The 27,600-nt window shown below is 41.5% G+C and overlaps 1 protein-coding gene across 2 annotated transcripts in view; it reads left to right on the top strand.

The window, feature by feature from the left end:
• ipo11 (importin 11) overlaps positions 1-27,600 on the top strand; it is a 239,237-nt gene that overhangs the window by 32,989 nt on the left and 178,648 nt on the right. For both annotated transcript variants that reach the window (XM_038988255.1, XM_038988263.1), the window contains exons 5-7: positions 4,891-5,094; positions 26,223-26,355; positions 26,472-26,530. In XM_038988255.1, coding sequence (XP_038844183.1) covers positions 4,891-5,094; positions 26,223-26,355; positions 26,472-26,530 — 396 coding nt within the window. The remainder of the gene's footprint in view (positions 1-4,890; positions 5,095-26,222; positions 26,356-26,471; positions 26,531-27,600) is intronic.

The raw sequence follows: 27,600 nt of genomic DNA, 5'->3' as shown, positions 1-27,600 counted from the left end.
TTCTTTGAAAGCCAAACGCAACGAAATGGACAGCGCTTTCTAAGGTGATGATTCATTCAAAGCGTTTAAGACATTGCATGTAGAACCTACCAGCTCTGTCTGACGTCAGAATTCGACGTTTATCCATGTTTCTCAAATGTCAAATTCCCACAATGACAAAGCAAAAACGGGTTTTTAGAAATGTTTGCAAATTTATTTAAAAAAATATCACATTTACATAAGTATTCAGACCCTTTACTCAGTACTTTGTTGAAGCACCTTTGGCAGCAATTTACAGCCTCGAGTCTTCTTGGGTATAACGCTACAAGCTTAGCGCACCTGTATTTGGGGAGTTTCTCCCATTCTTCTCTGCAGATCCTCTCAAGCTCTGTCAGGTTGGATGGGGCGCGTCGATGCACAGCTATTTTCAGGTCTCTCCAGAGATGATTGATCAGGTTCAAGTCCGGGCTCTGGCTGGGCCACTCTAGGGCATTCAGAGACTTGTCCCGAAGCCATGCTTGTGTTGTCTTGGCTGTATGCTTAGGGTCATTGTCCTGTTGGAAGGTGATCCTTCACCCCAGTCTGAGGTCCTGAGCACTATGTAACAGGTTTTCATCAAGGATCTCTCTGTACTTTGCTCTGTTCATCTTTCCCTTGATCCTGACTTGTCTCCCATTACCTGCTGCTGAAAATCATCCCCACAGCATGATGTTGCACCACCATGCTTCACCGTAGGAATGGTGTTGGCCAGGTGATGAGCGGTGCCTGGTTTCATCAGACGTGATGCTTTGCATTCAGGCCAAAGAGTTACATTTTGGTTTCGTCAGACGACCTTCACCAAGGCCAGTCCCCTGGTCCTGATTGGTCCAGATCACCCCCACTTCTTAACGCAGATGGAACCGGTGTGCATGGGCCCTTAAGGTGAACCTGTTGCAGTCAACACAATACTTCGTTGGGCACTCCAAGGACCTTCTAACTTCCTGTCCAGTTCCAGCAAGGAACAACGGTGCCTGTTCACTTCCACCATCTCCCGTTCAGATGACCTCAATCGTCTATGAATGACAGGTGCTTCCTTCTGGCACAACCTGCAGCCTCTTCTCCGCCACATTCGCCTTGCAGCAACATGTGCGCGATCATAATGATTGTAATGAGGATGTGCTACAGATGGTGGAACATGCCTTCTAAGTCGACAATTGCCTGCATAGCCTCCCTGAATACCAGGAAGCACGCCAGCTGGTGAACAAGTCAAGGACTCTGCTTGCCACAGAAGGATTTGAGATAAGTCAATGGGCGAGTAATGTCCCAGCTGTTGTTGAGCATCTCCCTAAAGAAGCAAGATCTGTGGCTCTCCCAAGACCGTGTGGACCCTGAAGAGCCCACGTTAGGACTCCGATGGCACTGCCCTACAGACACATTGGGGTACAACTGGTGGAGCTGATGCCCACCATGAGGACACAGACCTCCCTTCGTAGAAAGGAAGATGGAGGCTTTTAATAAGTTTGAATTGGTTACACTAATTCTGGTGTGGATGGATTAAAGCCCATTAGATTTGAATTTAGAATCATCTAAATGTAATTTGATGTACCAGAACATTTTATTGATCTACATGTTTGTTTTCATTTAGAGATTCCGGTGAATTCTTTTTGTTTCCTTTCATGTGTTCTACCAGTTTATTATTGGATTATTCACCATGGCAGGCAATTGTTAGTATAGAAATTAAACTTATTTCTCAGTTCGGTTGGCTTTCGTGGAGATCAGACAGTTTTAATTTGCAGGGATATTTGTCCGTTTTTTACCAAATGTAAGTCACTTTTATAATGTTGCTGCTGTTATCTGTAAATACAAGATATTTGTATGTAGAGGAGTAACTTTCTTCACCAGTTCTACTATTTTGTACAATTGTGATTAGCCTACCAGTTGTTGTAACTGTAATGTTACTTCTCCTGAGAGGAATTATGCTGTTATTTTTCTCTTATTGTGTATAGAGATTTCTGACATTTAATATATTGTTTATTGGATTTACATTGTAGTAATTTTCGATTGATTTTATCCCGTTTCCCTCTGTACACAGACTACATGTATACTCTGTTGCATCATTAAAATCCTCGACTGGGCTTCTGTGTCTGTCATCACTCTTTGACCAAAGTGCAGTCCGGTATCCGTTTACTCCCAGTGGCTTATCCACACATTCGAGTGCACCAGTCATCTAGCTAAGGAATTTTGTGATTATTTGTCAGTATTTCTGACAACAGTCCCATAACTTTGGTGCAGTACAACTTCATCAGCATGCTGGCAAACCTGCTACCGTAATGGCCATTCAAACATACTAGCACTGAGTTGCTGCTAACTGGAAACGGTTTGCTCTGCTGATCGAACACGGTGTGTCTTAGTAGCCACTAGCCAGTGTGTCTGCTGCCGGTGTTCCATATCTACAGTAATCATGGGAGAGCCCAGTTATTTTAAAAGTTAGGAACTAGTGTTAACCTCTTGGCAATAGGGGGTGCTATTTGCACTTTGTAATAATTTCGTTCCCAAATTAAACTGTCTCGTACTCAATTCTTGCTCGTACAATATGCATATTATTATTACTATTGGATAGAAACCACTCTCTAGTTTCTAAAACCGTTTGAATTATTTCTCTGAGTGAAACAGAACTCGTTCTGCAGCACATTTCCTGTCAGGAAGTGAGATTTCTGAAATCGAGGTCCCTGTTCTAGGGTCAGTTTATAAGTCCCCATGTAAGCTATGGGGCTACATGCACTGCATACGCCTTCCTCTAGATGTCAGTAAGCGGTGAGAATTTGAATGGAGTGGATTGCACCATCTGGGGCCCTATATAAGACCGTGGAACGGAAGTACCGTTCTTTTCAACGGGGCGCCTGGCGCAAGAGGGACATCACAATGGCGTCCTGCAAAGCTTTCGTTTTAGCAGTTCTATATCTCCGGTCATGTTTTTATTCGTTATAGTTGTTAAAGACATCATAAGGTAGTTAATTTAAACCGACTTATAGCAGTTTATATCAGTTTATTGCGATTTTCTGGGATTTCTTTGTGACGCGCTATCAGGAGTTGGACACCTTTCCGGCACATAGCTAATGTTAGCGGCTATTTCGACAGGAGAAGAGGACATCTTTCAACCAAAAGACGATTGTTCTGGAGAAAGGACACCTTGCCCAAGATTCTGATGGAAGCTCAGCAAATAGTAAGCAGTCTTTATGCTGTTAATTCGTATTTATGTTGACAAATGTCAAATAATAATTCCGCCATGAATTTCGGTGCGGTCTCGCTTTAGCGCACGCTGTATTGCGCAGTAACGTTCATTTAAAAAATCGAACACAGCGATTGCATTAAGAACTAATTTATCTTTCATTTGCTGTCCAATCTGTATTTTTTAGTCAAGTTTATGATTACTTATCGATTAGAATAGGTGCCTTTCCCAAGATTTCTCCTGACATTTTCTTTGCAGCTTGGCTACTTTTCTCATTGTATAACCACGATTTGTGCCGCTAAATATGCACATTTTCGAACAAACTCTATATGCATTGTGTAATATGATGTTATAGGACTGTCATCTGAAGAATTCTGAGCAGGTCAGTGAAAAAATTTATATATTTTGCTGGGTTATACGTTATCGCTATTTTTGGCTTGAATCAGTGCTGTTGTGTGGTTTGCTATTGTGGTAAGCTAATATAATGCTATATTGTGTTTTCGCTGTAAAACACTTAAAAAATCTGAAATATTGGCTGGATTCACAAGATCTGTGTCTTTCATTTGCTGTACGCTGTGTATTTTTAAGAAATGTTTTATGATGAGTAATTAGGTAATACACGTTGCTCTCTGTAGTTATTCTAGTCGCTTTGGTGAGAGTTGTGATGGTGGCTGCAATGGTAAACTATGATTTATACCTGAAATATGCACATTTTTCTAACAAAACATATGCTATACAATAAATATGTTATCAGACTGTCATCTGGTGAAGTTGTTTCTTGGTTAGTGGCTATTTATATCTTTATTTGGTCGAATTTGTGATAGCTACTGATGGAGTAAAAAACTGGTGGAGTAAAAAAAGTGGTGTCTTTTGCTAACGTGGTTAGCTAATAGATTTACATATTGTGTCTTCCCTGTAAAACATTTTAAAAATCAGAAATGATGGCTGGATTCACAAGATGTGTATCTTTCATCTGGTGTCTTGGACTTGTGATTTAATGATATTTAGATGCTAGTATTTACTTGTGACGCTATGCTAGGCTATGCTAGTCAGCTTTTTTACTGATGGGGGTGCTCCCGGATCCGGGTTTGGGAGGAATTAGAGGTTAATCAGGAAGATCGTGATTTTTATACACTAAACAAAAATATAAACGCAACATGTAACAATTTCAAAGATTTCACGGAGTTGCAGTTAATTTAAGGAAAGCAGTCAATGCAAATAAATTCATTAGGCCCTAATCTATGTCTTTCACATGACTGGGAATATAGATATGCATCTGTTGGTTAGTTGTTGTAGACAGGGACGCGTGGAGCGCAGCAAAATCGCCTCAATTAGCCTTGCTGACTAGCTAGCTGTCTAACTAATTTAGTTGGCTAGTGTAGCTAGCTAGCTTCTTTACATCGATTTGATGCAGTCAAGACAGACACTACCAGATGAGATTATAGATAACCTATAGCAGCAACACCTCTAACTTTTGCGAGTCGGTTTGGCTACTTTCTTTCTTTCTCCGTCCATGTCGGACACCTGCTCCTCTTGTGCCCCTCCCCCACTTGTCTGTGCTGAAACAATAAGCAGAGAGCAAGTCCCCATTGAAGTTGCACAAAAACATTTCTTCAATGCATGTGTTTTGACTATCCTGAAAACATTCCTGATTATTATTCTAATAATGTTTAACCTATTGTATATGTTTCCTGTATGAACAGATAGCCACCCAGATAGCAGTGCTGATAGCCAAGGTGGCCCGTTTGGACTGTCCCCGCCAGTGGCCAGAGCTGATACCCATCCTGCTCGAGTCAGTGAAGGGTCAGGACGGGCTGCAGCAGCACAGGGCTCTACTCACCTTCTACCACGTCACCAAGACCCTGGCCTCCAAGCGCCTGGCCCAGGACAAACGATTGTTTCAAGACGTAAGGACGCCCGTCGCTACATCTCGTTCTCTCTCCCTCTTTTTCTCTCTCGCCACTTTCCCTTTTTCTTTACTTTCCCTCTTTTTTTTTTTTCTTCCTGTCTGTCTTTGTGAGTCTAAACACTTAGTGCCTTCAGAAAGTATTCACATCCCTTGACCTTTTCCACATTTGTGTGTTACAGCCTGAATTTAAAATGGATGAAATAGAGATTTTGTGTCACTGGCCTACACACAATACTTCATAATGTCAAAATGAAATATTTACAAATTAATTAAAAATGGAAATCTGAAATGTCTCGACTCAATAAGTATTCAACCCCTTTGTTATGGCAAGCCTTATGACTACATCTCTGTACCCCACACATACAATCATCTGTAAGGTACCTCAGTCGAGCAGTGGATTTCAAACACAGATTCAACCACAAAGACCAGGGAGGTTTTCCAATGCTTCGCAAAGAAGGCCACCTATTGGAAGATGGATAAAAAGAAAAAGCGGACATTGAATATCCCTTTGCGCGTGGTGAAGTTATTAATTACACTTTGGATGATGTATCAATACACCCAGTCACTATAAAGATACAGGCTTGCGGTGTACCAGGATGTACCAACCCTGTTGTGGTTCGGGAGAGCATGGCCTAAAGGTCAAACACTCCCATGTGAGTGTCTCTTTTTCTGTATCTCTCTATACACTGGAGTTGTTTACCAAGATGACATTGAATGTTCCTGAGTGGCCTAGTTACAGTTTTGACTTAAATCAGCTTTTAAATCTATGGCGCGACATTGGAATGACTGTCTAGTTATGATCAACGACTAACTTGATGGCCCTTGAATAATTTTTTGAAAGAATGTGCAAATATTGTACAATCCAGGTGTGCAAAGCTCTTAGAGACTTACCCAGGAAGACGCACAGCGTTAATCGCTGCTAAAGGTGAATCTAACATGTATTGACTTCGGGGTGTGAATACTTATGTAAATTAGATATTTCTGTTTAGTTTTCAGTAAATTTGCTCAAGTTTCTAAAAACAACATGTTTTCACTTTGTCATTATGGGGTATTGTTATACATGAGAAAAAAACATTTAATTCATTTTGAATTCAGGCTTTAACGCAACAAAATGTGGATTAAGTCAAGGGGTCTGAATATTTCTAAGGGCACTGTATTTCTCTCGTACATTCATTCTCTGTAGTTCTCAATTGTATTTCCTTCCTCCGCCTGCCCATCCCTGCTGCTCTCTTCCTCGGTTTGATGCACGTGCTGTGCCAGCCTTGGCCTCTGGGTGTCTCTGTTTAGCTGTGTGCTGATTTCTCTGCAGTGGGTGTGTGTGTGTGTACAGATGCTCAGACTCTGAAGTAACACCATTTCCCCTCCATGTTTTTTAAAGACGATAAGTCCTCAGCATATAAAATGATACAAAATACATAAGGCGTGGGGTCAGACTGTGGGCTGTGTGGGCAGTCTTTCAGAGACTCATTTAAACAGAGTTTTTTTAATGATGCGGGCAGTGATGATGATTTCAGTACTAAATGGCCCATCAACAAACACAGCTATCCTCCGCACAACCCAGTGTCAACGCGGTGGCTCATAGAAAACACCAGGAAACAGACAAAAAACAAGTTCAACTGAAACACTAATAGTTTTTACCAGAGTTTAAAGACTATAGTAGGAGAGACAAGAGTCCTTGTTACAATGATTGATTCAAGTTCTAATCTTTTTGTCTGTCCATTTTGAATAAAACAGACGTTCATTTTTAAGATACACAAATGTTATGCTGTTTTTCTATATCCTTGGTGAGTAATCCGGTCAGAACTATTGACTTAAACCCAATCTATAAGGGTGCATCAACGTTTTGATACTCCCAGAAAGGATTTGATGCTACCATTGAGAGCTACTGCCCTGAGACAGTCTTAGTAATGAAGTATACCTCCATATTATTGCCTGGCATTAAGTCTCTGAACTTCCCTCTTCCTCAAACACCAGTATGTAGTGTTTGGCATTGGGCAGCCAGAGCTCCACATTCATCGATAATGAATCGTATCCAATTTCAATTTCCCCTGTGAATTTTTTCACCTTTGTAGGTCTGGGCGATATGGCCCAAGTATTATATCATATTTAAATAAAAAAAAATGGGGAATTTGTTTGATATTTTATGTTTTGAAATATACTGAACAAAAATGTAAACGCAACATGCAACAACTTCAAAGATTTGACTGAGTTACGGTCCATATTAGAGGTCGACCGATTAATCGGACTGGCCGATTAATTAGGGACGATTTCAAGTTTTCATAACAATCGGAAATCGGTATTTTTGGACACCGATTTGGCCGATTTTAATTAATTTATTTTTATTTTTCTACACCTTTATTTCATCTTTATTTAACTAAGCAAGTAAGTTAAGAACACATTCTTATTTTCAATGACGTCCTTGGAATGGTGGGTTAACTGCCTCGTTCAGGGGCAGAACGACAGATTTTCACCTTGTCAGCTCGGGGGATTCAATCTTGCAACCTTACAGTTAACTAGTCCAACGCTCTAACCACCTGCCTCTCATTGCACTCCACGAGGAGCCCGCCTGTTACGCGAATGCAGTAAGCCAAGGTAAGTTGCTAGCTAGCATTAAACTTATCTTATAAAAAACAATCAATCAATCATAATCACTAGTTAACTACACATGGTTGATGATATTACTAGTTTATCTAGCGTGTCCTGAGTTGCATATAATCGATGCGGTGCGTATCGTTGCTCCAATGTGTACCTAACCATGAACATCAATGCCTTTCTTAAAATCAATTCACAGAAGTACACTGCTCAAAAAAATAAAGGGAACACTTAAACAACACAATGTAACTCCAAGTCAATCACACTTCTGTGAAATCAAACTGTCCACTTAGGAAGCAACACTGATTGACAATAAATTTCACATGCTGTTGTGCAAATGGAATAGACAAAAGGTGGAAATTATAGGCAATTAGCAAGACACCCCAAATAAAGGAGTGGTTCTGCAGGTGGTGACCACAGACCACTTCTCAGTTCCTATGCTTCCTGGCTGATGTTTTGGTCACTTTTGAATGCTGGCGGTGCTTTCACTCTAGTGGTAGCATGAGACGGAGTCTACAACCCACACAAGTGGCTCAGGTAGTGCAGCTCATCCAGGATGGCACATCAATGCGAGCTGTGGCAAGAAGGTTTGCTGTGTCTGTCAGCGTAGTGTCCAGAGCATGGAGGCGCTACCAGGAGACAGGCCAGTACATCAGGAGACGTGGAGGAGGCCGTAGGAGGGCAACAACCCAGCAGCAGGACCGCTACCTCCGCCTTTGTGCAAGGAGGAGCAGGAGGAGCACTGCCAGAGCCCTGCAAAATGACCTCCAGCAGGCCACAAATGTGCATGTGTCTGCTCAAACGGTCAGAAACAGACTCCATGAGGGTGGTATGAGGGCCCGACGTCCACAGGTGGGGGTTGTGCTTACAGCCCAACACCGTGCAGGACGTTTGGCATTTGCCAGAGAACACCAAGATTGGCAAATTCGCCACTGGCGCCCTGTGCTCTTCACAGATGAAAGCAGGTTCACATTGAGCACATGAGCACATGTGACAGACGTGACAGAGTCTGGAGACACCGTGGAGAACGTTCTGCTGCCTGCAACATCCTCCAGCATGACCGGTTTGGCGGTGAGTCACTCATGGTGTGGGGTGGTATTTCTTTGGGGGGCCGCACAGCCCTCCATGTGCTCGCCAGAGGTAGCCTGACTGCCATTAGGTACCGAGATGAGATCCTCAGACCCCTTGTGAGACCATATGCTGGTGCGGTTGGCCCTGGGTTCCTCCTAATGCAAGACAATGCTAGACCTCATGTGGCTGGAGTGTGTCAGCAGTTCCTGCAAGAGGAAGGCATTGATGCTATGGACTGGCCCGTTCCCCAGACCTGAATCCAATTGAGCACATCTGGGACATCATGTCTCGCTCCATCCACCAACCCCACGTTGCACCACAGACTGTCCAGGAGTTGGCGGATGCTTTAGTCCAGGTCTGGGAGGAGATCCCTCCGCCACCTCATCAGGAGCATGCCCAGGTGTTGTAGGGAGGTCATACAGGCACGTGGAGGCCACACACACTACTGAGCCTCATTTTGACTTGCTTTAAGGACATTACATCAAAGTTGGATCAGCCTGTAGTGTGGTTTTCCACTTTAATTTTGAGTGTGACTCCAAATCCAGACCTCCATGGGTTGATAAATTTGATTTCCATTGATAATTTTTGTGTGATTTTGTTGTCAGCACATTCAACTATGTAAAGAAAAAAGTATTTAATAAGAATATTTAATTCATTCAGATCTAGGATGTGTTATTTTAGTGTTCCCTTTATTTTTTTGAGCATTGTATATATTTTTAAACCTGCATATTTAGCTAAAAGAAATTCAGGTTTAGCAGGCAATATTAACCAGGTGAAATTGTGTCACTTCTCTTGCGTTCATTGCACGCAGAGTCAGTGTATATGCAACAGTTTGGGCCGCCTAATTTGCCAGAATTTTACGTAATTATGACATAACATTGAAGGTTGTGCAATGTAACAGGAATATTTAGACTAATGGATGCCACCCCTTAGATAAAATATGGAACGGTTCCGTATTTCACTGAAAGAATAAACGTCTTGTTTTCGAGATGATAGTTTCCGGATTCGACCATATTAATGACCTAAGGCTCGTATTTCTGTGTGTTATTATGTTATAACTAAGTCTATGATTTGAATGAGCAGTCTGACTGAGCGGTGGTAGGCAGCAGCAGGCTCGTAAGCATTCATTCAAACAGCACTTTCGTGCGTTTTGCCAGCAGCTCTTCGTTGTGCGTCAAGCGTTGCGCTGTTTATGACTTCAAGCCCATCAACTCCCGAGATTCGGCTCGTGTAACAGATGTAAAATGGCTAGCTAGTTAGCGGGGTGCGCGCTAATAGTGTTTCAAACGTCACTCGCTCTGAGACTTGGAGTAGTTGTTCCCCTTGCTCTGCATGGGTAACTGTTAGGATATTTTATCAAGGTTTAAGATAAATGATTAAATAATTCTACCCAGAAACTTAACCATTAGGATTAGAGGTTAGGTAGCATGTAGGGGGGTAGAAAGGAATTTCTGTGTGTGTGCCTAAAGAAAACTAAGTGGATCATTAACCTGTGTTTGAACCACTAAGCTATAACTCTGTGGAGATAAGGGAAGACAGCTCAAGCCCCTCTGGGTTTTCCATATCTGGGGGGGGGGACTGGAACTGTCAGCTAAGTGGTAATAAACTGAGAGATTTCAGGAGATAATTCAGATATTGTGTGTAAGGTATGTGCGTAAGCGTGTTGGAATGAACTTTTGATCAGCTTTGTCCTAGTTGGAGGGGGAGGGACTCTATGACGCTGTTTGTAATATATAATGTGAGGTACATGGTTTTTGGGGGGGAGATCTCTCGAGAATAAACGCTATTGATTAATTTGGACACGGGTCTCTGTCTATTTTATGCAAATAAGAATCTTACAAATTCTTATAAACGGATAGTGTTTGCATTGTTATAATTAAATTGGTTAACGAACATTTAGGAAACAAATTCTTTCATCAGTAACGCTGCTTTGAGGGTGGCTGTTGTCGATGTGTTCCTGGTTCGAGCCCAGGTAGCGGCGAGGAGAGGGATGGAAGCTATACTGTTACACTGGCAATACTAAAGTGCCTATAAGAACATCTAATAGTCAAAGGTTAATGAAATACAAATGGTATAGAGAGAAATTGTCCTATAATTCCTATAATAACTACAACCTAAAACTTCTTACCTGGGAATATTGAAGACTCATGTTAAAAGGAACCACCAGCTTTCATATGTTCTCATGTTCTGAGCAAGGAACTTAAACGTTAGCTTTCTTACATGGCACATATAGCACTTTTACTTTCTTCTCCAACACTTTGTTTTTGCATTATTTAAACCAAATTGAACATGTTTCATTATTTATTTGAGGCTAAATTGATTTTATTGATGTATTATATTAAGTTAAAATAAGTGTTCATTCAGTATTGTTGTAATTGTCATTATTACAAAAATAAAATGTAAAAAAATCGTCCGATTAATCGGTATCGGCTTTTATGGTCCTCCAATAATCGGTATCGGTATCAGCGTTGAAAAATCATAATCGGTCGACCTCTAGTCCATTTGAGGAAATCAGTCGATTTAAATAAATAAATAAATAATGCCCTAATCTATGGATTTCACATGACTGGGAATACAGATATGCATCTGTTGGTCACAGATACATTCAAAATGTGTGTCACAGTGGGCCTCAGGATCTCATGGTATTTCTGTGTATTCAAATTGCCATTGATAAAATGAATTTTTGTTCGTTGTCCGTAGCTTATGCCTGCCCGTACCGTAACCGCACTGCCACCATGGGGCACTCTGTTCACAACGTTGACATCCACAAACTGCTCGCCCACACGACGCCGTACACGTGGTTTGAGGTTGTGAGGCCGGTTGGACGTACTGCCAAATTGTATAAAATGATGTTGGAGGAGGCTTATGGTAGAGAAATGAACATTACATTCTCTGGTAACAGCTCTGGTGGACATTTCTGCAGTCAACATGCCAATTGCACGCTCCCTCAAAACTTGAGACATCTGTGGCATTGTGTTGTGACAAAACCGCACATTTTAGAGTTGCCTTTTATTGGCCACAGCACAAGGTGCACCTGTGTAATGATCATGCTGTTGAATCAGCTTCTTGATATGCCACACCTGTCAGGTGGATGGATCATCTTGGCAAATGGGAAATGCTCACTAACACGGATGTAAACAAATTTGTGAAAAATTTGAGAAATACGTTTTTTGTGCGTATGGAACATTTCTGGGATGTTTTATTTCAGCTCATGGAACATGGGAGTAACACTTTACATGTTGCGTTCATTTTTTTTGTTCAGTGTAATACAAATTCTCCGTTAGCTTTTTCAGTAGTAAGTGATTACATTGGGTTTTTCTCCATTTTGATTGTTTTATACTGTTCAAACTTCAACCAAAAATGATTTTCAGCAATTTCATAAATTTCTGCATTTCCCGCACGATATGGGCAAAACATTCGAGGCATTATTTTTACCAAATATTGCAATTGTTATTTGACTTACAATTTAGATCAAACTGAGATCAAAACACTTGGCTGAACTGTTGAAATCATGGAAATAGAATAATTATTAGAATTCTATAGTTAGAATACAATAGTTGGCATTAACCCAAACCCATCCAAGCATCAATACTGGTATAGAGTAAAATACCGCCCAGCCCTAGCTCTGTGCTTCGAAGAAGGCCTTTTATTAAAATATGTTAAGGAGTGTTTTAGTTAGTCCTCCCTACTTAACCTGTCCTCTGGTGTTGGCCTCAGGTTGGCTGAGCAGACTGATCTGAGAAGGTTGATATTTAGACTGAACAGTAAAAGTAACAGTACAGTAACTCTGCAGGCCTGGATTATATACTCGCTACATAGTGTGGTCCTCTAGCTCAGTTGGTAGTTGGTAGAGTTTGATTCATGCGACCACATATACATGAAAAAAATGATGAACGCATAGGTCCATTCAGATAAAAGCGTCTGCTTAATGGCATACATAATAATAATAATAATAATATTAATGTAGGCCATATCTCTGTCCCTTTTCAGTAGTTGTGTGTGAAGCTGAGAAGCAGGTGTCTCAGTTCTCCCAGACAGACAGGTTGGACGGACTGATAAACAAGTACCAGGTTTTCAGTTAGGAAAATGTGTCGCTGGATATTTGACTGGAATCGTTTTAATTTACCGGACATTTGAGAAATTTATTGGACCCATATGGTCCCCCCCCACAGTGCTCAGAATGACAGAAATCCTATTTAGATTATGGTCATTCGTATTGATAGAAGTCAAGGATGCAATGATGTGCGGTACTTCTTACCGGATTCTGATGTTCACTTTGAAGATGTTAGAATATCTGTCCACATTTACTTTTCCTCAGCTAACGAACAGAAAAATCACTAGCCAATGTCAATCTACTATCCCCCATAGTATTAAACTTGACCTATTGTGTTGGTCAGCTTGGAATGAACGAAATGGCCTATTCCATACACTCTGGGACAGTTGTGGTATTCCATACACTCTGGGACAGTCCCAAATTCATACAACCAGTATGCCTCGGCTACATAAAAGAAAAGTAAAATGCAATGAGTCTGATGCAACAGATCAGAACGTTTAGCTTGTTCACATTTTAAGCGCAGCAATGCGCACAAGGCAGTAGGCTACGCACGAATGTTCGTTCCGTAATGAAATTAGTGGGAAAACACGCACCGCTCATGTTAGCGGTCTCATGTGACAGATGAAAATATCCATTAGACATTTAGAAAGAGGACAGATCTAATATGCAACAACTAGCATAGGTTGAGCAAGATACCTAACCCTAATTGCTACTGTAAGTCGCTCTGAATAAGAGTGTCTGCTAAATGACTAAAATCTAAATGTAATATGACTCGGATTATGCCTTTGGCACTTGGACAATGAAAGGACGTTTATCTAAAATAATTTCCTCCGCAGATATGGTCTGGTTTTGGCTTGGCTACTTTGAAGCAAGGTAATGCATGCCTCATAAAATGTAGTAAAACGTTCAGGTTTCAAACAATTAGGTATGTTTTCCAAATGCATGCTGCCTCCAGCTCATTGCAAGTTGTTGTGTGACGCGCTGATGAGGCCTGCCTTCCGTTGCCTATGTATTCATTTGCTGTTTGAGGAGCTGTAGCAGCAGCTCCCACACTGTCTGACAGATTTTTGGCTCAAAGGCTCTGTATCTGTGTGTTGTACGCGTGTGATAAATAAAACACATAATGCATATGATGTACACACGCCAATTTAATATACACTAAATTATGCAGATTAACTACAGACCGATAAGCATGACCAGTCAAGTGTTTCCATCGACTGCTATTTCCGTCAATAAATAGGCTAAAAAGCATTATTTTGCAATGGGATTTTTTCTTCTCCTGGACAATTGGGTGGCACCAATTTTATTTATCGACTTTTCATTTTTTTTTATCGGCCAAAAGCTAACTATTACCGACTAACGGAAACCTGGACACACATGGATGGATGGGACATTAACTGGCTCTCGGTTTTATTGGCCATTGGCTGCTCCCAGTAAACACTGGCACTCTGCCAGCTGCACATGACTGCCTAGTGGGCTGCTGGTAGAAAATGACTGAGGAATGGGGAGAGGAGGAGGATGAGATACAGGGAGGAAATATTACTAAGAGAGATGGAGAAAGGGAGTAGAGTATAAGGGAGGAGAGAATGAGAGAGGAATCACAAAGAGTAACTTTCATGAACAAAAAAAATCTTTGAAAATCAGATGTTTTAGGCTTAGTTATAGTGAAACATGTCAATTCTGGTCTTCATTTTGACAGTTTGTCAAAAGTGATATATTTAGGTATTTTAAGTAGTCTAGTGCTTTTTGTCCCTAGCGGTTCAACTCTCCCATTGAAATTGTGATGTCGAGGCACCTTCAGAAGGTTCTATTACGTCATCTCAAGGTAAGGGTTCGGTATGAAATACACTCTCTTCTAGATGTGCTGGGTGGTACTTCCTCAAGGCTTACTATAAAAGCAGGTGACAGGCACTCCTTATTTGGCAATGTTCTTGGTAAGTGGAGTGTGCCAATATATTTTGCATACTTCCTTGAGTAGACTACTGACGTTACACAAAATTCTAAAAGCAGTAAGCCATATTTCCACATATGACCAAATGCAATGTTTTTGCTTACCGTTTCATACACTTCTAATGTGCTTTTACGAAGAAAAAAACACATGTAGGCTATGAGTTATTATGTAGGCTATGAGTTCATTTGACCATTGGAAAAAGAGCTACTGCGTAAATACTGAAATGCGGGTTGGATGGAATTGAGGACCCTTATCTTCATTTTCAAGGTGATGATTGCACTTTTCTTCCCAACACATTACCACGTTAAATGTGAGTCCACAGTTCAAAGATTCAGGTGCCCCGTGGTGGATTCAGACTTACACCACAAGTGGCAATAGATGTAAGGAACTCGCCGCCTTACCGCTGTGAGCTAACTGTCAAGAGCTGTATATGCTCTCGATGCACATCATTTTATCATCAGAGCGTGACAGTGGACTTCTGGGAAGTATGCTTTAGTAAGAAAGTGTTGCCGTCAGGTTCAACTGTTTACCCACCCCCAAAATGAATATTTATGAGCAATTCCCCCCACCCACAACTTCTCATCTGAACGCATTTTTTAAATGTATTATTATTTGAAGGGTTTGGGCAAAGGCTGAAATTGGGGTTGAGAGTTACCATTTAGCATGTCTTTTGAATTGGGGTTTTGGTAATGAACCAGTAGTTCTTTACCAATAAAGAATATCACACTGGGTGAAATGCTATATAAAGCTTTGCAGATGATTCATAAATTAATGACTTGAATGGAATGAAAATGGGCCAATAGATTACTATCACCATGGGAGCCATTAAGCTTATGAATATATCATGCGTTTAACATTTTAATTTTGATGACATCGTAATGACATGAATTAGACATATAATAGCCTATACATATCAAAATGATCCAACTCGAGCTTAGTTTGGGCTTTTAATGCTTTGAAAACTATGCAGAACTGGACTGGAAGCTTCTGGAACCGTAGAGGACATTCTAGTCATTTATACATTATCCAATTATCCTGGTGCACCTGGAGGTGGAGTGGTCTTGCAGCCAGGGGGGGGGGGGGGGGGGCTGCTGCACAGAGTTAAGCATATAATAATACTTTGGGGGATGCTTATATTTGTCCTTTAACACACTTATACAAGTGTTCATCGGTGCAAGTACACCTGGAGCAATTGAACTTCGGGATTCAAACCAGATTCTGGCACAACTCTCTAACCTCGAGGCTACCTGCTGCATAGTACTTGTACCACTGTAAATTTCCTTTGCGAAATGTTTCCTCATTGGAGAAAGTAGGTGCGGGACGATACCACTATCGCAAAAATGTAAACACGATGCAGACCAAACTATTTGGTCCTTTAAAAACCTGCTGTATGTAAAATATGATTTATTATAACTTGACAAATAAATATGTTATTCTGGATGACAACATAACGTTTCCAACATTATGGCTGCTTTCCTAAAGAAGTTAAATCCGCTTCGTGTTTGTTTTCTTTGCCACGATACGAATGAGCGTTGCAATACTGGTATTGTCCTGCCCCTAGCAGAAGGTCTACCAGGGTCTCATTCAGAAGGCCGAAACAGACTAGTGTTGTATGCCCTTTTATAGGCTTTAATGGACTCTACTGAAGTGAAGCGAAGGGCTGAGGAAACAGCTCTTAGGAGGGTGTTGTTCACGATAATTCCTGGGTCTATTGCCTTATTGTTCTGATAAAACTGTTGCCTATCTATATATCTATATCTATTTTTTTATATATATATATATATATATATATATATATAAAAAGGTTGACATGTTTTCGATCAACATTATTTTGAGCACATTTTTTTCATTCTTCCACCATAGGATATAGTCCAGTCATAAGTTCAGATATTCTGATATTCTGAAGTTGCTAGCCAAACTGGCTGGTTTTCCATTCTATTGGCATGGACATTCTAAGCAAAAAAAGGTTACCAAGCAAGCTAGCTACTTCTCTTTTGCTAGCTAGCCAACTGAAGCTAACACATCAAGGAGGTGGAATGACAGCAAACCATGCATTTTCATTGGTTTTACCTTTGTTTCTATTGCCATTTATTTGGATTTATCCATTATAGTGATCCTGATAAATACATTTCTCAGAGAAGCTGTCAGTCTCGTCACATTCATTCTTCACTATCGCACGGAGATTGCAAAAATAAAATGCAACATTGTTGCCCAGGTCGGATAGGCAGGCAGTAAGGTTTAGACAAAGTCCAACTGTTGCAAACCAAATGCTAGCCCCCTCTTCCTGGGGTTTGGCACCAATTTTGTGGTGTTTAATTTAGGAGTCCTGTAGCCGTACTTGAAAATACATATTTTGTTTACTATTAACTTTACAAATCTCTAAAACTAGGCGAAAGGTTCATGGGATCAATAGAAATCCTAAGTGGGATTTGTTCTTCCTGCCAAATATGTATATGTTGCTCACAGTCCTTTCCACAGGTTTGGCATATCACCCATTTAAGAGCTCTGGTGTGGAGCTAGGCGCGGCCAGAGAGGAAGAGGTGCCCAAAATCTGTCCATGTGAGAAGCGTTTTTTTTTTGTATAGTGTGTCGAATTACATGAGGCTTATTTGATCGAATTTAAGTTTTGTAATCTTTAGGCTGTTACAAACGTACTGATATAAGGGTATGCACGTGGCATTCTGGGAACTTTTGATAAAAAAATGACTGCTGTGCACATGCGTATCTGCCCTCTCATTTGCTAGAATGTTCTCGCATGCCTTCAATCATTGAGGACTTGTATTTCCATTGGTAGAGCGGCCACTCGATTATCTTGACAATATAATAGATGATCTTTGACAGGGCCCAGTTGCAGAGACTCCCTCCGTGGTGCTGAAATAGCTGCAACATAGCATGGGGAAATAATGTCTAGATGCTTTTTTCCCGGAGAGATTAAGTATATGAATTGCCTGGCTAGGCTGTAGGACACTGGATATGAATTGATAATGAACAGGTGTTACCTGGGGATTGAGGTGTATAACTCCCTGCTATCAGCCAATCATCATCCAGGATCCAGTTTTATAATATGTAATTCAACCAAAGAAGGCTGCTTTATTGGTTTATATCACATAGTCTTATTTAAGACCCCTGTGGTTTCACATAATATTAATAACGGATTGGATTTATTATTTATACGGCTCCTCTCCAGGTCCCTCATGAGTGGATTAGATACTTTTATTATGCCACTTTTCCATGTGCTCATAACCTTCCATGTCAGGCTTAATAGTCCATCCCTGCACTGGGTTTCTTGACTGGCTTATTCAGAACGAAGTTTAAGGGAAAGGAAGGGCGCACGGGGGAGAGGAGAGAGAGCCGAGGCTCCTCCTCAACAATCCCACCGAGCCGTCCTGGTCTGCACTTATTATTATCGCCTTATTCAGTTATATTCCCCAAATTGCAATGTTTTTCAGAGATCCTGGATGGATTCTGTATTTGCTGTTTATTAAGCCTTGATTCAGGGAATCTTCCACCTGGGATTTTTTAAACATTTTTTATTGCACCTTTTATTTAACCAGGTAGGCCAGTTGAGATCAAATTTATTTATATAGACCTTCGTACATCAGCTGATATCTCGAAGTGCTGTACAGAAACCCAGCCTAAAACCCCAAACAGCAAGCAATGCAGGTGTAGAAGCACGGTGGCTAGGAAAAACTCCATAGAAAGGCCAAAACCTAGGAAGAAACCTAGAGAGGAACCAGGCTATGAGGGGTGGCCAGTCCTCTTCTGGCTGTGCCGGGTGGAGATTATAACAGAACATGGCCAAGATGTTCAAATGTTCATAAATGACCAGCATGGTCAAATAATAATAATCACAGTAGTTGTCGAGGGTGCAACAAGTCAGCACCTCAGGAGTAAATGTCAGTTGGCTTTTCATAGCCGATCATTAAGAGTATCTCTACCGCTCCTGCTGTTTCTAGAGAGTTGAAAACAGCAGGTCTGGGACAGGTAGCACGTCCGGTGAACAGGTCAGGGTTCCATAGCCACAGGCAGAACAGTTGAAACTGGAGCAGCAGCACGGCCAGGTGGACTGGGGACAGCAAGGAGTCATCATGCCAGATAGTCCTGAGGCATGGTCCTAGGGCTCAGGTCCTCCGAGAGAGAGAGAGAGAGAGAGAGAGAATTAGAGAGAGCATACTTAAATTCACACAGGACACCGGATAAGACAGAACAAGTTCTCATTTACAACTGCGACCTGGCCAAGATAAAGCAAAGCAGTGCGACAAAAACAACAACACAGAGTTACACATGGAATAAACAAACGTACAACCAATAACACAATAGAAGAATCTATGTACAGTGTGTGCAAATGTAAACGAGTAGGGAGGTGAGGCAATAAATAGGCCATAGAGGTGACATATTACAATTTAGCATTAACACTGGAGTGATAGATGTGCAGATGATGATATGCAAGTAGAGATATTGGTGTGCGAAAGGGCAAGAGAATAAATAACAATATGGGGATGAGGTAGTTGGGTGTGCTATTTACAGATTGGCTGTGTACAGGTACAGTGATTGGTAAGCTGCTCTGACAGCTAATGCTTAAAGTTAGAGAGGGAGATATAAGACTCCAACTTCAGTGATTTTTGCAATTTGCTGCAGGGGGTGCTGAGCTGTTGGCCGGGGTAGGGTTAGCCAAGTGGAAAGCATGGCCAGCCGTGGAAAATGCTTATTGAAATGATCAATTATCGTAGATTTATCGGTGGTGACAGTGTTTCCTAACCTCAGTGCAGTGGGCAGCTGGGAGGAGGTGCTGTTTTGGAATTAGTGCTACTTGATGCAAATTTCTGTTTGAAAAAGCTAGCCTTTGCTTTCCTAACTGACTGATTTATATTGGTTCCTGACTTACCTGAAAAGTTGCATATTGCGGTGGCTATTCGATGCTAACGCCACAGGATGTTTTTGTGCTGGTCAAGGGCAGTCAAGTCTGGGGTGAACCAAGGGCTATATCTGTTATTAGTTTTACATTTTTTGAATGGGGCATGCTTTTTTAAGATGGTGAGGAAAGCACTTTTAAAGAGCAACCAGGCATCTTCTACTGATGGGATGGGGTCAAAATCCTTCCAGGATACCCGGGCCAGGTCGATTAGAAAGGCCTGCTCGCTGAAGTGTTTTAGGGAGCATTTGATTGTGATGAGGGGTGGTCGTTTGACCGCAGACCCATTACGCACGCAGGCAATGAGGCAGTGATCGCTGAGATCCTGGTTGAAAACAGCGGAGGTGTGTTTGGAGGGCAAGTTGGTCAGGATGATATCTAAGAGGGTGCCCATGGTTACGGATTTAGGGTTGTACCTGGTAGGTTCCTTGATAATTTGTGTGAGGTTGAGGGCATCTAGCTTAGATTGTAGGACGGCCAGGGTGTTAAGCATGTCCCAGTTTAGGTCACCTAACAGTACAAACTCTGAAGATAGATGGGGGGCAATCAATTCACATATGGTATCCAGGGCACAGCTGGGGGCTGAAGGGGGTCTATAACAAGCGGCAACGGTGAGAGACTTGTTTCTGGAAAGGTGACATTTTTAAAAGTATAAGCTCGAATTGTTTGGGCACAGACCTGGATAGTATGACAGAACTCTGCAGGCTATCTCTGCAGTAGATTGCAACTCTGCCCCCTTAGAACTGTCAATCTTGTTGGAAAATGTTATAGTTAGGGATGGAAATTTCAGGATTTTTGGTGGCCTTCCTAAATCAGTATTCAGACACGGCTAGGACATACGGGTTGGCGGAGTGTGCGAAAGCAGTGAATAAAACAAATTTAGGGAGGAGGCTTTGGGTAATGTTCCTGGGATTTTTCAACCCTATTCATTACATCTTGAGTTCCAGCTCCTCCAGAGTAGTTCAATAACATTAGTGTTATAATGGGTGTCAGCAAAGACTGATGGATTATAGTCCTAAGCTGGCACACTACACCCCTAATATCTCCTCGATTATTGTCTACATGAATCATCTTAATGGAGTAAATGTTAGAATAGGGAGAGAATATCAGTGCCTGTAAAATGCCTGTATGTCAGAGTGGTTGAACGGAATGAAGGAATAAATTACATGAAAGGCATACAGGAAATGTAGTGTTTTGGTTACTTCGAGTGAAATAGATTTATTCTTTACTTTATCCTTGGCACCATTTCCATCAAGCCTATAAAGTGCTGACTTGTGTGATGGGTGTTTCTTTGGCACTTTAATTTTAAGAGTAAATTACTTTGTTGAATGCCAATCTCAAGTTACTTTTTCATATAAGCATTTGTGGATAATTCTTTGACGGTGTGACAGGGAATTGAAGCACCGGAAAAGTAAGTTCTCAATGACGATTAGCTTACTCCAGCATGGTTTTTTCTTTCTCTTTTCCATGCACACACACACACACACACACACACACACACACACACACACACACACACACACACACACACACACACACACACACAGCTTGATTGTTAGAGTATGTGTGGCTGATGGGCGCAATTGAATACATACACTACCGTTCAAAAGTTTGGGGTCACTTAGAAATGTCCTTGTTTTTTCAAAGAAAAGCACCAAAAAAAGTCCATTGAAATAACATCAAATTGATCAGAAATATAGTATAGACATTAATGTTGTAAATTACTTTTGTAGCTGGAAGCGGCTGATTAAAAAATAAAATTGAATATCTACATACTCGCAAAACACCAGTCTCAACGTCAATAGTGAAGAGGCGACTCCGGGATGCTGGCCTTCTAGGCAGAGTTCCTCTGTCCAGTGTCTGTGTTCTTTAGCCCATCTTAATCTTTTCTTTTTGTTGGCCAGTCTGAGATATGGCTTTTTCTTTGCAATTCTGCCTAGAAGGCCAGCATCCCGGAGTCGCCTCTTCACTGTTGACGTTGAGACTGGCGTTTTGCGGGTACTATGTCATGAAGCTTCCAGTTGAGGACTTGTGAGGCGTCTGGTTCTCAAACTAGACACTCTAATGTACTTGTCCACTTGCTCAGTTGTGCACCGGGGCCTCCCACTTCTTTTTCTATTCTGGTTAGAGCCAGTTTGCGCTGTTCTGTGAAGGGAGTAGTACACAGCGGTGTACGAGATCTTCAGATTCTTTGCAATTTCTCGCATGGAATAGACTTCATTTCTCAGAACAAGAATAGACTGACGAGTTTCAGAAGAAAGTTATTTGTTTCTGGCCAATTTGAGCCTGTAATCAAACCCACAAATGCTGATGCTCCAGATACTCAACTAGTCTAAAGAAGGACAGTTTTATTGCTTCTTTATTCAGAACAACAGTTTTCAGCTGTGCTAACATAATTGCAAAAGGGTTTTCTAATGATCAGTTAGCTAATCCAATTTTATCATTTTAAAAAGGCTAACACAACGTGCCATTGGAACACAGGACTGATTGTTGCTGATAATGGGCCTCTGTACGCCTAAAAAATTGGCCGTTTCTAGCTACAATAGTCATTTAAAACATTAATAATATCTACACTGTATTTCTGATCAATTTGATGTTATTCTAATGGACAAAAATGTTGCTTTTCTTTCAAAAACAAGGACATTTCTAAGTGACCCCAAACATTTGAACAGTAGTGTATGTTAGCGGCAGGTGGGTTGAAGAGATGTTAGTATGTGTTTTTGCAGAATGAAAGAGGGAGCGACAGAATGAGATTGAGTGGGGCTGGGAAAGAGGCCTTAAAAAGTATTAAAAGCTTTTATCTGTGCCAGTGTTTGAATAATGAGGCTTCTTTCCTTCAGTGGAGAGGAGGAACAGGCCTCTTTTGTATCAAATACATGTATTATTCGACAGGCGGGCTACCTTCATTCAAATTCATTGATGACAGAGACCCATTATGTCCTTCTCCTCTGTCATCCTCTCTCTCAATCCTCTTTTCTTTTTATTCCTATTTCTGTCTCTAAACACCTCTTCCTCCTCTCCTTTTTTCTCCAGACATCTTTTCTCCTCTGTCTTATACCTCTCCCCATGTTTTTCTCATCGGTCTGGCCCCTCTCTTTCGCTCTGATCCTCTGAAGGCCCTTTTGTTCATCTTGTGACTGACAGGTAGGAGGGATTGAGCATGGCGTGATAAACGAGTGTCAGGAACAGGCACACACACAAACTCACCATGATGAACGAGTGTCTGGATGGATGGCACCTTGTTTGGGGCTTTGATATTCCATACCTTGTTGCTTGAAAACGGAATGGAGGGATGAGCGGAATAAATAACATTCAGCAGTCTTACTAATGTGATACTTTATGCTTGACTTTCGGTCAAGCATGGTGTCGGTAGTTTGATGGTTTGGGGATGCTTTGCTGCCTCAGGACCTGGATATCTTGCCTTATTTAAAGGAACCATGATTTCTGCGCTTTATCAGATAATTTTGCGGGAAAATGTCAGGTCATCCATCTGTGAGCTGAAGCTGAAGAGCAGCTGGGTCAGGCAGCAAGACAATGATCCAAAACACACAATCAACTCTACATGAAAATGGTTGAAAAGCAATGAATTTCAAGTTTTGGAATGGCCTAGTCAAAGTCCAGACCTAATCCCAGTTGAGATGTTGTGGCAGGATTTGAAATGAGCAGTTCATGCTTGAAAACCCACAAATGTCGCTGAGTTAAAGCAGTTCTGCATGCAAGAGTGGGGCAAAATTCCTCCACAGCGATGTGAGAGACGGCTCAACAACGACAGGAAGCATTTGGTTGCAGTAATTGCAGTTAAAGGTGGCACAACCAGTTATTGAGTGTAAGGCAATTACTTTTTCACACAGGGGAATTGGATGTTAACTTTTGAAAATTAAATAAATAAAATAAGTATACTATTTTTGTAAACTCAGGTTCCCTTTATCTAATATTAGGTTTTGGTTGAAGCTCTGATTTAACATTCAGTATAAAAAATATGCAAAAACAGAATCGGAAAGGAGACAAATACTTTACCACGGCACTGAACAGAGCATTTAGAAATATTCAGACCCCTGGACTTTTTCCACGTTTTGTTATGTTACAGCCTTATTCTAAAATGGATTCAATTGTCCCCCCCATCAATCTACACACAATACCCTGCAATGACAAAGCAAAAACTGGTTTTTAGAAATCTTTGAACATTTATTTAAGTATTCAGACCCTTTTACTCAGTACTTTGTTAAAGCACCTTTGGCACCGATTACAGCCTCGAGTCTTCTTGGGTTTGACGCTACATGCTTGGCACACCTGTATTTGGGGAGTTTCTCACATTCTTCTGCAGATCCTCTTAAGCTCTGTCAGGTTGGATGGGGTGCGTCGCTGTACAGCTATTTTCAGGTCTCTCCAGAGATGTTCGATGGGGTTCAAGCTGGGCTCACGCTGGGGCACTCAAAGACATTCAGAGACTTGTCCCGAAGCCACTCCTGCATTGTCTTGGCTGTTGGAAGGTGAACCCTCACCCCAGTCTGAGGTCCTGAGTGCTCTGCGGCAGGTTTTCATCATGGATCTCTCTGTACTTTGCTCCGTTCATCTTTCCCTAGATCCTGACTAGTCTCCCAGTCCCTGCCACTGAAAAAGATCCCAACAGCATAATGCTTCCACCATCGTGCTTCACCGTAGGGAGAGTGCCGGTTTTCCTCCAGACGTGACACTTGGCATTCAGGCCAAGGAGTTCAGTCTTGGTTTCATCAGACTAGATAATCTTGTTTCTCATGATCTGAGAGTCCTTTAGGTGCCCTTTGGCAAACTCGAAGTGGGCTGTCATGTGCCTTTTACTGAGGAGTGGCTTCCATCTGGACATTCTACCATAAAGGCCTGATTGGTGGAGTGCTGCAGAGATAGTTGTCTTTCTAGAAAGGAACTCTGGAGCTCTGTCAGTGACCATCGGGTTCTTGGTCACCCCCCTGACCAAGGCCCTTCTCCCCCCGATTGCTCAGTTTGGCAGGGCGGATAGCTCTGAAGAGTCTTGGTGGTTCCAAATGTCTTCCTTTTAAGAATGGAGGCCACTGTGTTCTTGGGGACCGTCAATGCTGCAGACATTTTTTGGTACCCTTCCCCAGATCTGTGCCTCAACACAATCCTGTCTCTGAGCTCTATGGACAATTCCTTCGACCTCATGGTTTGGTTTTTGCTCTGACATGCATTGTCAACTGTGGGACCTTATATAGAACGGTGTGTGCCTTTCCAAATCATGTCCAATCAGTTGAATTTACCACAGGTGGACTCCAACCAAGTTGTAGAAACATCTCAAGGATGATCAGTGGATACAGGATGCACCTGAGCTCAATTTTGAGTCTCATAGCAAAGGGTTTGAATACTTACGTAAATAAGGTATTTCTGTTTTTATTTGTAATAAATTCGCGAAAATTTCTAAACTTGTTTTCACTTTGTCATTATGGGGTATTGTGTGTAGATTGATGAGAAAAAAATGTAATTTCATCTATTTTAGAATAAGGCTAGAACTTAAACCAGATGGAAAAAGTCAAGTGGTCTGAATACCACAATGGATGTAAACATTTGATATATTGTGTCATTTCTTTTTGAAGTCACTTTCATACTCTTTAGGGTTTGCATTAAGAAATTATTAAAGAAATCCCATCAACATTACTTTGACTAAAATGTGTGTATTGAACATACTGTCATTTTAAAGATGGAATACTCCTCCGAGTCATCAGTTGAACCTTAGACATGTCAGCCACTATAAAAAATAACCATCAAACAAACACTAGATCAAATGAGTCCGACATCTCATTTGTAGACGTGGAGCCTTGAATTGCTGGATATTTTGGATCATCATTTCCTTTAAAGACAATCCACATCAACTTCGCACTTTAGAAAACTGTCAATGTTGTTGTCCTGCCCTGTTTGGGGTTCTTCTCTCCCTCAGGCCAAACGGAGGGATTTGTTGTTAGCATGGAGATTTATCATGAATGGTTTCTGTGGAGATGTGCTGGACTGATAACATTAGTGTCTTCGGCTGTGTTAGAGGATAAATCACTTCAGTCACTTTGCTTAATCTCATTGGCTCATTCCCCCATTCAGCCATTTGTCTTCTCCACAGTCTTGTTTTTTCTGCTCCATTATCTCACAGAGCTTCTCTCACTTCTCACCAAAGAGGGAGCGCACAAAGTTAGTTTTTAATGGCATTGCTTTACTTGTACAACAATCAACCGCAGAGGATTCTCATTCTGCAGTTTAATATGCCAAGTCACAGTAACAGTTAACAGTTATATGGAACGTCAGTCCCTCATGATTCTAGAATTAATGACAAAGCAATAGTTTAGAAATTGACAGACCGTGTTGCCATTACAAGAAAAAGTAATTTAGGAAAACTACAATTTATTGCTCCGGGGTAATCTCACGGAGAGAACAATAACCCTGCCATCGAAAGCCAAATTGCACCTGTGGCTCGATCGCACTCACACTCACATTCTCATACTCACACACATTGATTGACCCAAAATAAGGAGTCTTATTTAATTGAGTTTTGTGTGTGTGTTGCAGCTGGCATCGGGCATCTACAGCTTTGCCTGCTCCCTGTGGAGCCACCACACAGACTGCTTCCTCCAGCAGGTCCTAGCCGTGGATCAGGCCCATGCCCTCAGCTCACTGGAGAGGACTCTACTGTCACTTAAAGGTAGCTGGAATCATTCACGCACGCACACGCACGCACGCACGCACGCACGCACACACACACACACACAGTTCTGATTGACTTGTATCTAAAGTTCATTGTTTACATTGTCCTCCCAGTACTTCGGAAGCTGACGGTCCATGGATTCCAGGAGCCACAACAGAATATGGAAGTGATGGTGAGTGTGGAAAACCAGATGAAAGTTATTCTGGAAAGAAGCAAAGATGGGATTTGTCAATAATCTCTAATCTCTGTACTCTACACATACAATTATCTGTAAGGTCCCCTCAGTCGAAGAGTGAATTTCAAGCACTGATTCAACCACAAAGACCAGGGAGGTTTTCCAATGCGTCGCATAGAAAGACATCTATTGGTAGATGGGTAAAAAAAAAAGCAGACATTGAATATCCCTTTGAGCGTGGTGAAGTTATTAATTACAATTTGGATGGTGTATCAATACACCCGGTCAATACAAAGATACAGGCATCTTTCCTAATTTCTGAATCTTCTATATTCCAATATTCTCTACAATGGATTTTACACAGCATACTACAATTCTGAGTGAATTTCAACTCCCAGGGTGCAATACGCCGCCCAGGGCTGCTGGCTGGCTACTGCTAGCAAGCCCAGACATACATGAAGTAGTCTAAATATATTGCTGTCATAGAGAATTTATGAGGGCATTTTACATTTACTTTTGGATCGTAATCCTATTATAATGCTCCGTGAATGTCATGCTGAATACAAGTTGCTAGTAGAATAATGTCACAATGCAAATGTCATGTGTAAAATAGATTGTCGTTTCCGAACTAAACCTCCCTTGCGCTGCAATAACACCTTTTGCTTAGTTTCCGTAGGCTGGGCCTCATCTGATTTGTCAGCGAGGTATTTCCATAGTTCGCTTCTAGAGACAGTTTTGTCAACAAGCTGTAGGCATGGAAGTATGTTTTCCTTAGGAGAAGCCATGCGGTCTGTATTTTCTCTCGTCACACTTGCTTCTCAGGCTTGCTTCTCAGAAGTGGCTCACGCTGTGTCAGCTGCAAGTGCAAGTAGCCTGGCTAGCTTACTATTGCCCCCTTGAGAAGATTCAGACAAATGATCAGACAGACTCAATCCTTTCAATCCGTATATGATGTGAGACCCATTTGAAAGAAGTACTGAAAGTAACTAAAATTCTAGTACATAACCGTTTTTCATGTTCTTGTATCGAAAATGTACTGAAGTTTCGTATACCATGCAACAATACAA

This window comes from Salvelinus namaycush, chromosome 1 (assembly GCF_016432855.1).
Source record: "Salvelinus namaycush isolate Seneca chromosome 1, SaNama_1.0, whole genome shotgun sequence".
NCBI classification, from domain to species: Eukaryota; Metazoa; Chordata; class Actinopteri; order Salmoniformes; family Salmonidae; genus Salvelinus; species Salvelinus namaycush.
This window is presented reverse-complemented; position numbering and strand designations above follow the sequence as displayed.